Source organism: Prionailurus bengalensis, chromosome A3, assembly GCF_016509475.1.
Source record: "Prionailurus bengalensis isolate Pbe53 chromosome A3, Fcat_Pben_1.1_paternal_pri, whole genome shotgun sequence".
NCBI lineage: Eukaryota > Metazoa > Chordata > Mammalia > Carnivora > Felidae > Prionailurus > Prionailurus bengalensis.
Window position 1 is genome coordinate 65,273,208 of NC_057354.1, and position 12,902 is coordinate 65,286,109.

Sequence of the window (12,902 nt, forward strand, 5' to 3'; positions counted from 1 at the left end):
GATCTGTGGACTAGAGCAAGTGGCTCACAATGTGTGGTCCCCAAACCAGTAGCATAAGCATCACCTGGGGACTTGTCAGAAATGCAAATTCTTGAACGCCACCCAGATCCACTGAACCAGAAACTGAGTGGGGCCCAGAAATCTGTGTTTTAGAAGAACGAGGTGAACAACAAAAATATAACTAAAGGAGTTAAAAGCAGAGACCAAACCTTAGGGATAGGTAGGGGTAAGGCAGAGAACTACTATAGTTTTTACTTTTAAACTATTCACATTTACTAATATCTAATAATGTTTATAGTTAACTGGTGGATAAGACTGAGAGTAAAGTAAAAAGGAAGGCAGTCTCAAGATTTTTTTCAACCCTAACACTTAAATAATAGAAGCACCTTTTGTGACTGTCATTTGAAGCTAACACTTGAATAGGGCTTATTATGTTCTAAACATTTTCACTTATTCAGCATTAATTCAAATTATATGATAGGTATTAGTGCTCCCATTTTAGAGACAGAAAACCTGAGGTCCAAAAAAGTTAAATTGCCTAAAGTTCCACAAGCTATATTACCTTTTCAAAAATCTGATGTGTGCAAAGCAAGATGATTTTTTAAGGCAAAAATATAAATTAATCAAACATCCTCACTTCTCTTCCTGAATCCCACTAGAGATGAAACATGGTGCCTTCATACTGCCCTCTGGTGTCTAAAACTTCCAACAAAATGGACTTCTCCCAGAGTGTCCTGAGATTTACTTCTCCAAATCTATATTCCCATTCCCTCAGTTAAAAAAGAAAACATCTGGGTATCAACAAACTATAGCTTTAATCACCTGGGCAGCATCTACATTTTAAAAGAACATCTAAATTAAATTCAACCCTAATGAGAATTGAGAGATGCAATTTTCTACTCAAAATCATCCCCAAATCAGCAGTTGGGCACCTCCTTTCTGAAAAGCTTTTGATTCCTGCTGTTCTCTTTACCCTGGTCTATTTATTTTTATTATATCACTTATTTTATCACACACAGGAGCTTCCTTAAAGACTGCAAAAGGAAAAACTATGCTGTTATAATCAATAGTGGTTATAGGAAAGACGACAGGAGACTGGAAAACCATATAGAGTACTGTAGGATGCTGGTAAGGTTCTGTTTCTTGAACTAGAAGCTTGTTACATGGTCACACTTTCAAATATTCATGAGCTATACACTTAAGTATAATTTTCTGTATACATACTTCAAAAACAGTTTTTTTTTTAATTTTTTAATGTTTTTTATTTTTGAGAGAGAGAGAGAGAGAGAGAGAGAGAGAGAGAGAGAGACAGAGACAGAGAATGAGTGGGGGAGGGGCAGAGAGAGGGAGACACAGAATCAGAAGCAGGCTCCAGACTCTGAGCTGTCAGCACAGAGCCCGACATGGGGCTCAAACCAACGAGCAGCACAATCACGACCTGAGCTGAAGTCAGATGCTCAACCGACTGAGCCACCCAGGCACCCTTCAGTTTTTTGGGGTTTTTTTAAAGCCCATCACAAATACCAGATGAATTAAAGAAACAAAAAGGGCTAATTCCATTGTTGTACTTAATCTCTCCTGGAACAACAGGTAACCTAATGGGTGGTGTGTGCTTATGTGCAAAACTACAGTGAAAAAGCCAATTTAGAGACACCCACCTCCTTCCTGTCCCCCTTCTTTCCCCAGTTTTGTCATCCCATCATCCTGATCATTTCCTGCAAGAAAAATGGCTAATAAAGAGGGTTGGCTTGCTTTTCCTACCTAATTTAGCAAACTTTACTAATATATTATATGTGGCTGTTCTACTCACCTACTTCCAGCCCCCTCAAAATAAATAAACTATATAATAGCAATCACCATTTTGAAGCATTTAATTTTTCTCAAAAATTGGTTGCAGCTAGTCACCTCTTCAAACTCTCATAAAGGTCATGGTATTTATATTATATTTGCATAATGATATAATGTGTTTAACAAAAACCAGTTTCTGATAGTGACCACACATTTGTAGTTTTGGGGAAAGGGCTGAAGAATAGGTTGCTTCTGCTCAAGGGATCCAGAGATCCCCAAAGCCTGATTAAGAAATGGACACAAAGTATGTTTCTAATGAAGTCTATAAATAACTTAAGTACTTAAGTGATGGCAATGCAGTTTTCCGTCCCCAAACAAGATGGTGATGTCCTGAAAAATCAGTGGACTTTTCAGAGTTGAGAAACACACCACGAAGGGAAAAAAACAGAAGGTCATGGTGTCATGGTGGGCAGGAGCCATGGGGAACAGCACACAAAATGAAAGAAATATAAAAGACATTTCCCACATGTTCAATAAGTAATGATTAATAATCTCTATATAATTAATTTCCATTGACCATTCCTTACTAAGTATTTTTCAGGATTTCCCAAAGACCTTGGCCATATATTGTGTTCTGTGGCAGATAATATGCATATCAAAGCCATTTCAATGAGTCTGGTCCTCACCCACAGGTTCAAGGCCTTCCTGATCATCAGACTCAGCACTGGTCAATCTCACTCTTCTCAATCCCCTCTCCCCTAACACCTGCCACTGTTGTCAACCATGTTTGGAAGCAGGAATGCAGTGCCAAGATAAAATTATTCTCTGCTGCTTATGGGGGAATAAGAAAGGAATGAAAAAGATCCATATATATCACAAGAATTGTCTGAAAAAGTAACTCAGGGTTGGACAAGGATGACTACATCTGGTTAAACAAAAAACCCAAATGCAAATCACACCTGAAGTTCCCCAGGCAACCCCTAAACCCACCTAGAAAATGCTGAGCTTACTCATTGTCAGGGTGCTCAGTGAAGGTGGCCGCTGTAGCAACCACTTCTCCTAACTCACAAGCAAGGAGTGCCAGATTCCAAGGACACGCTTGTTTGAGCTGTCAAAAATCACTTCCGACAAGGGAGGGGAGGAGAAAACAATGCTTGGAATTGAAAGGAAAGAGAGAGAAGTGAGAAAGTATCTTCCTCAAGTCCTCATGGTTTTCCAATTTCTGGTTCAAGACCTTTAGGAGACTTGATCACACTTTGTCCCTTACATTCTTTGAAAGACCTCGGTGTTCTTGGTAATAAATAAACTCTTTTCATTTTAAACTCGTTACAAGTAGTTTTGTATTATTTGTAACCAAGAGACAACTGAGTAAGGCAGGACCATTTTCTTCTCTTTTTCTGTTACATAGATTAGGGGATGGGTGTGAAGCAAGGTACCACAGAGTAAGGAGCCCTTAATTTTGAAGAACTTACAACCGCACTTCAAGAGACTTCATCGTCTTTGAAACCTTCCCCCCCTCCCTCCCTCCTGCTCACTGTCCACTACTAGAGGCAGATCTGTGTCAATAACAGAAATAAGCTTGTAAGTGTTAGTGAAAGGAAAGTGGGACATATCCACCTGTCCCTGTGAGTCTGGACTGGAACTAAGCAAGGAGTCTGCATTTTAAGAAAGTCTTCACATGAATCGGATACAGGTGGTCCATAAACCATCCTTTTAAAACATTTCTTTGTAGGCTTAAGTGAATAAAGATGGCATACAAAGGAGCCTAATTATACACTGTTTCTCCAAGAAACTTTGAACTATTTAGTTGAGGAACAAAGATGAGAAGAAAACTCTGAGGCAGCATCCTATTCCTTAGTGGACCAGAGAAAAGAAAAATCATAATTAAAAATTACTGGCGATGTTCGACTAATAGGTAATAGAAGAGACAGCAAGGGTAAAAAAAAGTTCCTCTGAAGAAAAAGGTAACCCACACACAGTCCCAGGCTGAGAAGCCAGCAGAGGCCCCAGGATGCAGAGCAGTAATTCACAGAAGCAGAAGAAGTTACATCAGAATCACCACAAGACAGGTTAGAAAGAGGGAGGTCATGCCCATCTACCCGGATGGGCACTGCCATAATTAAGTTTGAAATGTCCCCCAGAGTGTGTTGGCACACATAGAAGGTTGAGAATCACTCTTTAAAAGTCACTCTTCAGGTCTTCTCTGCCATCCCCAAAGCCAGTCAAGAAACTGGGAGAAGTCAATGGCAGCTCAAGTTGAAATTCAGATAGAATTTTCCTAAGAAATTTCTAGGCCTTGTTTATAGTATATTACAACATTACATTACGAGTTAGAGATATACTAATGGCTAATGACCTAATCACTCACCTACTTTTACAGGGAAACACAGGCCAAGTTCAAAACAAAAACTTAACAATTAACTTTTGAAGGCCCAGTCTGTTGGTACAATCTCTCTATAAAGTGCATGTTCACTCCAACACCATGGCAGAGACCAACCCTGAGGTCATAGCTCGTAGTTCAAGAGCTGGCGATGATGTGATGATGAGTGCTATAATACACAACGGCGTACCTGGGACAGAAACAAGTACCCAAAGCCTCCGGAAATCACTGGCAAAACAAAAGAGAACTAAAAACTCCCAACCCTTTCCTTAGCCAGTGCCACTCCTACTTAGTGAAACAGAAAGGAATCAAATGAACTAAAATGCCAGAAAGCAACTGCACATACCTGTACTATGTCCCAGTTCATTTCCACCTCCTCCTTAATATTGGTGGCATTTGCTGGAAGCCTCACAGGCTGCCCTTGGGGACATGTTTCCGTCTTCATTTTCTTTAAAGGGGACTGACCAAATGTAAAGTCATCTCCATTCTCTTCCTTCTTGCACGCACCTTCCCACATGGTGCTTGTGGATGGCATCTCTGCAGCCTCGTGCCCACTCTCCATGGTGCTGGCCCTGTTGCCTTCTTCATCAACTTTTAGCTTTTTGGTCCTCTGACCTGAAGGTGACTGAGCTGAATTTTTCCGTTTTGTCTTTGCTGTTTTCAGAGTCTGCACAGTATCCAACTTATTTTTTCTGTCTTCCAAATCAACATCAGCAATAGCCACAGAGTTATTCTATCAAATGGTAAATAGAACACATGAGAATTAAAAGAGAAAAACTGAATGCTCTGGAATATTATTCAGCAATAAGAAGAAACAAATTATGGTACACACAATAGCTTGGAAGAATCTCAAGGAAACTATGTTGAATGGAGGTGGGGGGGAAGGCAATTGCAAAAAGTTACACACTTAATAATTTTACATAATATTAATGATTTATGATTTATATAACATTCTCCCCAAAATTAGTGGTTACTGGGTGTCAGAGACTGGGGTAAGGGTCAGGAGACAGGTGGATGCAGCTACAAAAGGGCAAATATTAGGCAATACTAGGGATCCTTGTAGAGATGGAACTGTTCTGGATGGTGGATACACATAGGCATACATGTGATAAAACTGCACAGAACTAAACATACAGATATACACATATAAAACTGGAGAAATCTCATAAGATCCCTGGATTTTATCAATGTAAATATCCTGGTTGTAATATTTTACTATCGTTTTGCAAAATGTTATCACTGGAGGAAATTAAAGGGTACACGGTCTCTGTATTGTTTTTTACAACTGTATGTGAATCTATAATTATCTAGAAATAAAAAGTTTAATTTTTAAAAATGAGTAAAGGATAAGTTTACACGTGCTGGAAAAACCAAGATTTAAAACCTACAATCAAAAGTCAACTCTTTGGGGGAAAAAAGTAACACTCACACACTCATAAAACTCAACAGGCTATACCTGCCACCAATTTATGCAGAAGGCTAGGGAAGAGAAAACATGGCATGACAGCAGAGTAGTGCCAGGAGTTTTTCTTTAGGACGAGTCTGAGTAGCAGTCCACACTAGTGTTCAGGGGCTACTCTCTCAACCGCCCCCAGCCCTCGTGACAGCTCAAGTGTGAAGGAATGATACCTGGCATTCATTTTGGCAATGGAGTGGTAAATAACATATAGACCTTGCCTGTATGGAGTTTATAATTTCACAAGCTAGCCTGTTTGGGGTTGCCTAAGTGATGCAGATGGCACAAACTCAACCAAAGCAAGAATTCCCAAACTATTTTTCAGTCAAAATTCAATTCTCTCTCCTTTATCAAGTATTTTTCCAGAGTTCCTGACTACTGAAAACACTGGAAACTACAATAAAGAGCACCCCTCCCACCACCTAACCTGGAAATGATGTAGCCCTCTGGGTATTACATTTTTAGCTGCAACATAATGGGTAAGAACAGAGATATAAAAATAGAACAAGTCCTAGGTCCATAAGAGTTGATAATAACTCTGATCATATGACTTGACATAGCAAAAGAAAGAAGGTGTCAATCATACAGAGGGCTGTCAGCCACAGAAGAGAAGAAAAAGAGGAACTGTAAAAAGCAAATATGACCAGCATTCTTCTAAGCAAGGTGCAAGGAAGAGGAAAGCTTAGCATACAGATTCTGAGTATTTTGGTCCCAATGGTAAGATAGCCCTCCTGTGAGATGGACAGACCAGACTACCTTAGATATGTGCATTTAAAACATTTGATGTCATTGTGACAAACATAATACCTAGGCCACAGTAGGCATTCAATAGACCCAAAAGAATGGATTTATCTAATTCTCCCAATCTGAATCCATGCTCATCAAGTAAATTTCTGATTCTCATTTAAGTGCCTACTTACTTCAACCTCTGAGGAGTGATGATACCAGTCAGAAAAATGTCATTAATTATTAAACCACTCTTATGAGCACGGCTGATGTAAAACCACCCAAGAGGGATATACTGTTTCCTGAAATGCTGACAAAACCATGTTGCTAACTTAGAAACCCAGTTCCAGGGGCGCCTGTGTGGCTCAGTCAGTTAAGCATCCGACTTTGGCTCAGGTCATGATCTCACAGTTCATGAGTTCGAGCGCTGCTTTGAGCTCTGCACAGACAGCACCAAGCCTGGAGCCTGCTTCAGATTCTTTGTTTCTGTGTCTTCCTCTCTCTCTCACACCCCGCTCACACACTGTCTCTCTCTTACTCTCTCTCTAAAATAAATCAAACGTCAAAAAAAAAAAAAAAAAAAAAAAAGAAACCCAGTTCCATGACTTATATGTTACCCATGAGCAAGTCACTTAGCATTTCTCACCTTGGCTTTCTCATCTATAAAGTCAGGATAACAACAGCATCTGCCTCAATGGGTTGTTGTGAGGATGAAGTAAGCTCATACAATTGAAGTGCTGATCATGTTGCCTCGCTAAGGGTAAGCACTAAAATATCTGTGAACACCACCACTACCACACCTAGACCACCTCCTAGGAGAGGGAAAAGGAAGTAGACAAAAAAACGAAGAAAAAGTAAAATGACTAAGAGGAAAAGAAGAAAAGTCAACAGTCATAAAGACCCTTAAGGGTATCCTCTCTGGAGTCTTTGGGTAAGACTTACCTAGGGTTTCTCAGTGTTGTCCATGGACCCCTGGGGGCCCTGAAGCCCTTTCAGGGGGTCTATGAGATCCAACTCCATTCAAAATAACGCTCAGACATTATTTGCCTTTTTTTTTTTGACATTCACCGATGGTACCAGAGCAACGGTAGCAACACCCAAAGGCAATGACACAAAGCAGTACTAGCAATCACCGTTCCCTTCACAGCCACACACTCAGAATAAAACAATGTTGAGTTTCACAATGCAGTTAAAAATTACTAATTTTTAAGGTTTCATTCCTTGAAAACACACCTCTTTAATCCTCTATGTTGAACTGGTCAGTCCACGTAAAGCACTTCTGCTGCGTGCGGGTGCATACAGATGTGCACCGGTCATGTGGAGCAAAGCTCTCCTGCACCTGCGTCAGTTGTGAACTGAACTGGCTTCTTTTTCCATACACCACCATGTTTACTTGAAATAATGACTGACAAGTTATGGATTTTCAGACTTGGGATCTGGCAGACATTTTCTCATAAATGAACTGAGACTGTCACTGTAAGGACACACCTGACATTTGCAACCAACAGTAAAATTCAAGATTTAAAAGCGAAAATTAGGATTTTGAAAAATTTGTATACGCTGTGAATGTGACAGCTTCCCAACACTGTGATGAGACTGGTGATTATATTAATAAATGTAAAATTTTATCATCAGATAATGAAAGATGCTAACATTTGGGGGATCTGCATAAATTAGTGAACCGATATTTTGCAAAAGACTGATATACTTTATGTCACATATTCATGCATGGGTGAAAGATCCATCCAAATTACACAGACCAAAGGGTTTTAATGTAATCGTCTAAAGAAATTCATTAATTTGATTTCGGATTCCACAATGAAACAAACTTTTAAGAAACTACCACTTCCTAAGTTTTGGTACTGCATCGAATAAGAATATCCACATTTATCTGAAAAAAGCTTTTAAAACACCTCTCCCTTTTCCAAATACGTATCTGTGTGGAGGCGGGTGTTCTTTATACAATTTCTGTCATATTCTAGTAAGTCAGACATCTGCAAAAATGTAAAACAGTGTCATTCTTCTAATTTTTTGTACTTGGTTGGGAAAATATATACTTCTTTTTCACGAGTGTTAGTTGCATAATCATATAATAGGTTTATTATTTTTAAATTGATCAATATTTTAATTTCTCATTTTAATTTCTCATATGGTAAATATCAGTATCAAAAACCCACATAACCAAAAGTTCCTTGTGGTCATCAGTAACTTTTAAGAGTGTAAGGGGGTTCAAAGACCAATAATTTTGAGAAATGTAGATCTATACTATCAAAAACATAGGGAAATATCTCCCTGTTTTATAAGATTCTATAGCCTGTCTTAGTGACATACTCAAGTTTAACATGCCTCCATCAGAACATTTCCCTCCTTATATTCAACCTCAATCTTTGGCAGACTGAATAATCAAAGCTCATTCTCTTCTGCCTTCACTGGTTTTTGTTTTTTTTTTTTTCAATGTTTATTTATTTTTGGGACAGAGAGAGACAGAGCATGAACGGGGGAGGGGCAGAGAGAGAAGGAGACACAGAATTGGAAACAGGCTCCAGGCTCTGAGCCATCAGCCCAGAGCCCCACGCGGGGCTCGAACTCACGGACCGCGAGATCGTGACCTGGCTGAAGTCGGACGCTTAACCGACTGCGCCACCCAGGCGCCCCTTCACTGGTTTTTTCAATCAGCCTTAACACTCCAAATGGTTGTTATGTAGCCTATGACTAAATCCAAGAAAAATCAGATCACTCTTCTTTTTGCTGTCTCTGTAAGTAGTAAACTAAGGTAAAAATGTGGCTTATTGTGTCTTTTCCAGTCAAATCAGTCAGCAGGCCTTGGCCTTGCCTTGTGTTGTACTGTGTGAGCTTGACAGAGAACTGGAGAGGGATAAGGAGTCAAGGGGACGCTTCTTAAAAATTAGACTTTAAAGAGCATTTTTACACTCTGTAGCAACTGAGCCACTGGAAGAAAAGTTGACAAGAAAAAAGAAAGGGGATGCCTAACGACACAGACCTTGATCCAGAGGGGATGGCGTTGACAGCCCCAGCGGTGGGACTAACTCTGGATAGGAGGGATGACATTTCCTTCACTGTAACAGGACAGTGAACACAAATACAGCTAGCCCGGTTGTGAGACAACAAGAAGCTCCATATATTCTCAAATATGCAAAAGGCAATGTCATCAGCTGAGAGGGAAAGAGGAGGAAGAAATTTAGGAAGTTGAAGAAAAGAGAAAAAATTAGAAAAAACAAATCTGCCAGAGAAAAAAAATGAGTCTACCAGGTATTTTTAGTGTAATTTTGAGGTCTGAGATTATGAATTTAAAGGAAAACAAATTAGGTCCAGGCCATTTTCAGCAACAGTCAGCTGCTCGGTGCTGGCAGAAGAGAGGCGATGGCTCACCCAGTGTCGGGTTTGATCAGCCACGTGTAATTGAAGGCAAGAAGGGCAAAACTGGTGGGACTAATAAAAAGTGATTTAAATGAGACACTATGTAGTCTAGACTAGGTAAGGCAGGAAAAGGGCTGACTGGCAGTGATCTGTGATGCAGATCTGGGTCATGGCTCTCAGCCCTGGCTGTCCACAGAAGTCACCTGAGGAACTTTAGGAAAGTAATACCACGGATGCTCAGGTTAACCCCAATTCTTTCCAGGCTTAACTGGTCTAGAACAGGGGCTGTCACTAGAACACTAGAGTGACCTTGTCACTGACATTTTTTCGAGTTCCACAGGTTGAGAGCTACCAGTGAGAAGTTGTGTCAAGGCTATAAAACAGTGGCAGTGAGAGTACCTAAACAGGGAGCTGGGAGAACAGGAAATGGTGAGATAGTGCCCCAAAAGTGGGATGGCTGAATAAGAATGCCAGTGGTAACAGTTTCTAATGATGACAGGATTCAGGCTGAGTTCATGAGAGGGGTGATAGAGGCAGAGAAGACGAAACAGTCCCTGGAGATGAGGAGGTCAAAGAACCAGGAACATAGGGCATTAGGGAGCTCATCCCAGTGGAGGGGAAATCACTACAAACAATGGCAGAAGGTGGCAAAGAGAGATGTGAAGTAGGAGCTGAGCTAAAGTCTTCAAAAAACAAAGAGGAGTGGCCAATGGGTTGGTCAATGCCAGCAACACAGAGAGGAAGACACTAAATAATGATGAATTTTGTCTATGATGTTTAGTAAAAACAAAGTTATCAGCAGGCTACCAATTCTAGCTCGACCCAAAATAAGGTTTTCAATTACTTTGTTTGGTGGTGGCTAGAGGAGCAAAATGCCAAATCCAATGAAATGAAATCTTCTAACATGCTAAAAGTACTTTCACTGAGGTATAAAACATGTGAATTTTGACAATTCTGGAAGAAATTCTAAAAACGTCCCAGAATGTTTCTTATTTTAAATGTAATTTTTTTAAATCTCTGTTTATTTTTGAGAGAGAGAGACAGAGTGTGAGCGGGGGAGGAACAGAGAGAGAAGGAGACACAGAATTCGAAGCAGGCTCCAGGCTCCGAGGTATCAGCACAGAGCCCAACACGGAGCTCGAACTCATGGATGGCAAGATCATGACCTGAGCCGAAGTCGGACGCTTCACTGACAGAACCACGCAGGTGCTCCCCAGAATGTTTCTTAAGTGAGAGACTTTCTATTTGAATTCTCTTTTCCCCTTATACATATAACTGAGCATCACTGAAGGATCAAGAAATCACCATGACAAGGTTTCTTAAACTGTAACTTCTTGAACCATACTTTAAAATTTAGAAGACAGGCATGGGAAGAGAGCGTTCATAACTTTTATCAGATTCTCAAAGGGTTTATAACTCTAATACCAACAACCACTGAACTAAGAGATATTTCATAGGTTAGGCAATCAAGCTACCTTTAAGTAAAGCCATGCCATGCTTAATGAAAAAACCTCCAAATTCTGCCAACGAGATGATATAAGTCAATACTTTCTCAGCTATAGGTAATGCCCATTCGCCCGTTAAAAGTGTGTTCAGTGAAAAGTTTGTATGCAAAGATGAAGAAACAGAGGATAACAGGAGAAAAGACTGATTTAAATAAAAGCCCTATCCAAGGGCACAGGAAAGTACAATGTAATGTCCCCAACCATACATAATAAATATGTCCCTGGACAGTCAGGCTTCTGTTACATATTAAAAGAGTATTCTTTCAAATGTACTATGGAAGCAGTTATTTAAAGGAATATCACAGAGAATGATTTTGGAGATGCATTAATTTTTTTGTAATGCAATAAAGTCTATAACTTATTTTTTGGCTTTTTTTTTTAATCCAGATTGGTAGAGATATAGTGTTTGCTTATAGCAAAAAATATGTCAGTTGATTAATACCCTTTCCATTCCAGTACAGTGGATCTGATGATAAATACTATTAAGGCCCACAGCAGAGAATACCACTGCCCTAGAAGTTTTGTCATCTACCTGCTTCATCCTTCTCTCTGTTAGGAGAAAGTAGCGTTGCCAATTAGGAAAGCACTGCAGTGTTCTCTCCATCTAACTAAAGCACCTACCAGCTCCTCCTTAACAGCCACACCTTCCGAGCCATCACTGATCTGTAGGGTGGTCTTCTTTACCCGTCGCACCCTCTTTGGTTTGCATTCCTTGGGAATAGGCTGCTTACGACTTCTGGGGACTTTCTTTTGGGGCTCCCAGGCACTATCTTCCTTGTCATCTTCTTCAGAGGCAGATGATCTAGGAGTAAATTGATAGAAAATGAAGGAAAAATGAAGCCAAATGTTAAAGGCAAAAAGACATGCTTCTTGAAAAAAGAATAAGGTAGGAGGTGTTTAATATAAAATGGAATGATTTGAGTACAAGCTATGAATACATATTGCTAAGTACTGAAACAAGAGTTGATCAAAGGCCAATGTAAAAATAGTCCGGATATGTGATGAATCACAGGTGTCTCCATTTCCCTCTCACCTATACAGTGCATGCATCCACAGGCGTGTGCGTGCGCGCGCACGCGCGCGCACACACACACACACACACACACACTCTCACTCAAGACAGAGGAAATCATTCATTACCTAATGCAAGTTACTGGGTGGTGTCACACCACAGTCTGTGAGGTTTGCTATCATACCAATGAAAAAGCACTTTAACAATTTCCTAAGTGGTAATCAAATTAATTTAAATGAAGTTCCTCAAACCAATGTAAAGAGTGGGAAACAGCTGTAGGAAACATCCTAAATTACATAAAAAGCCAGCACCAGGGTGCCTGGGTGGCTCAATTAGTTAAGCATCTGACTTCGGCTCTAGTCATGATCTCACGGTTAGTGAACTCAAGCCCTGCATCGGGCTCCATGCACTGACCACATCGTGGAGCCTGCTTGGGATTCTCTCTCTCTCCCTCTCTGCCCCTCTCCAGCTCACTCTCTCTCTCTCTCTCTCTCTCTCTCTCTCTCTCTCTCAAAATAACTAAATAAACTTAAATAAATAAATATACATATATCCCAAATTAGACCACTTCTCACCACGTTCACTTCCAGGACCCTAGACTTCTACAATAATCTCCTTAACTGATCCCCTGCTTCCATTCTTGCTCCCCTACAGTCT

At 40.2% G+C, this 12,902-nt stretch overlaps 1 protein-coding gene across 4 annotated transcripts in view; it reads right to left on the reverse strand.

Annotated features, from left to right (window-relative positions):
* The window catches only part of SRBD1 (S1 RNA binding domain 1), a 201,828-nt gene that overhangs the window by 180,605 nt on the left and 8,321 nt on the right, over positions 1-12,902 (reverse strand). For all 4 annotated transcript variants that reach the window (XM_043603301.1, XM_043603300.1, XM_043603303.1 and 1 more), the window contains exons 3-4: positions 11,855-12,035; positions 4,515-4,901 (exon numbers count right to left, since the gene is read on the reverse strand). In XM_043603301.1, the coding sequence (XP_043459236.1) occupies positions 4,515-4,901; positions 11,855-12,035 (568 nt within the window). The remainder of the gene's footprint in view (positions 1-4,514; positions 4,902-11,854; positions 12,036-12,902) is intronic.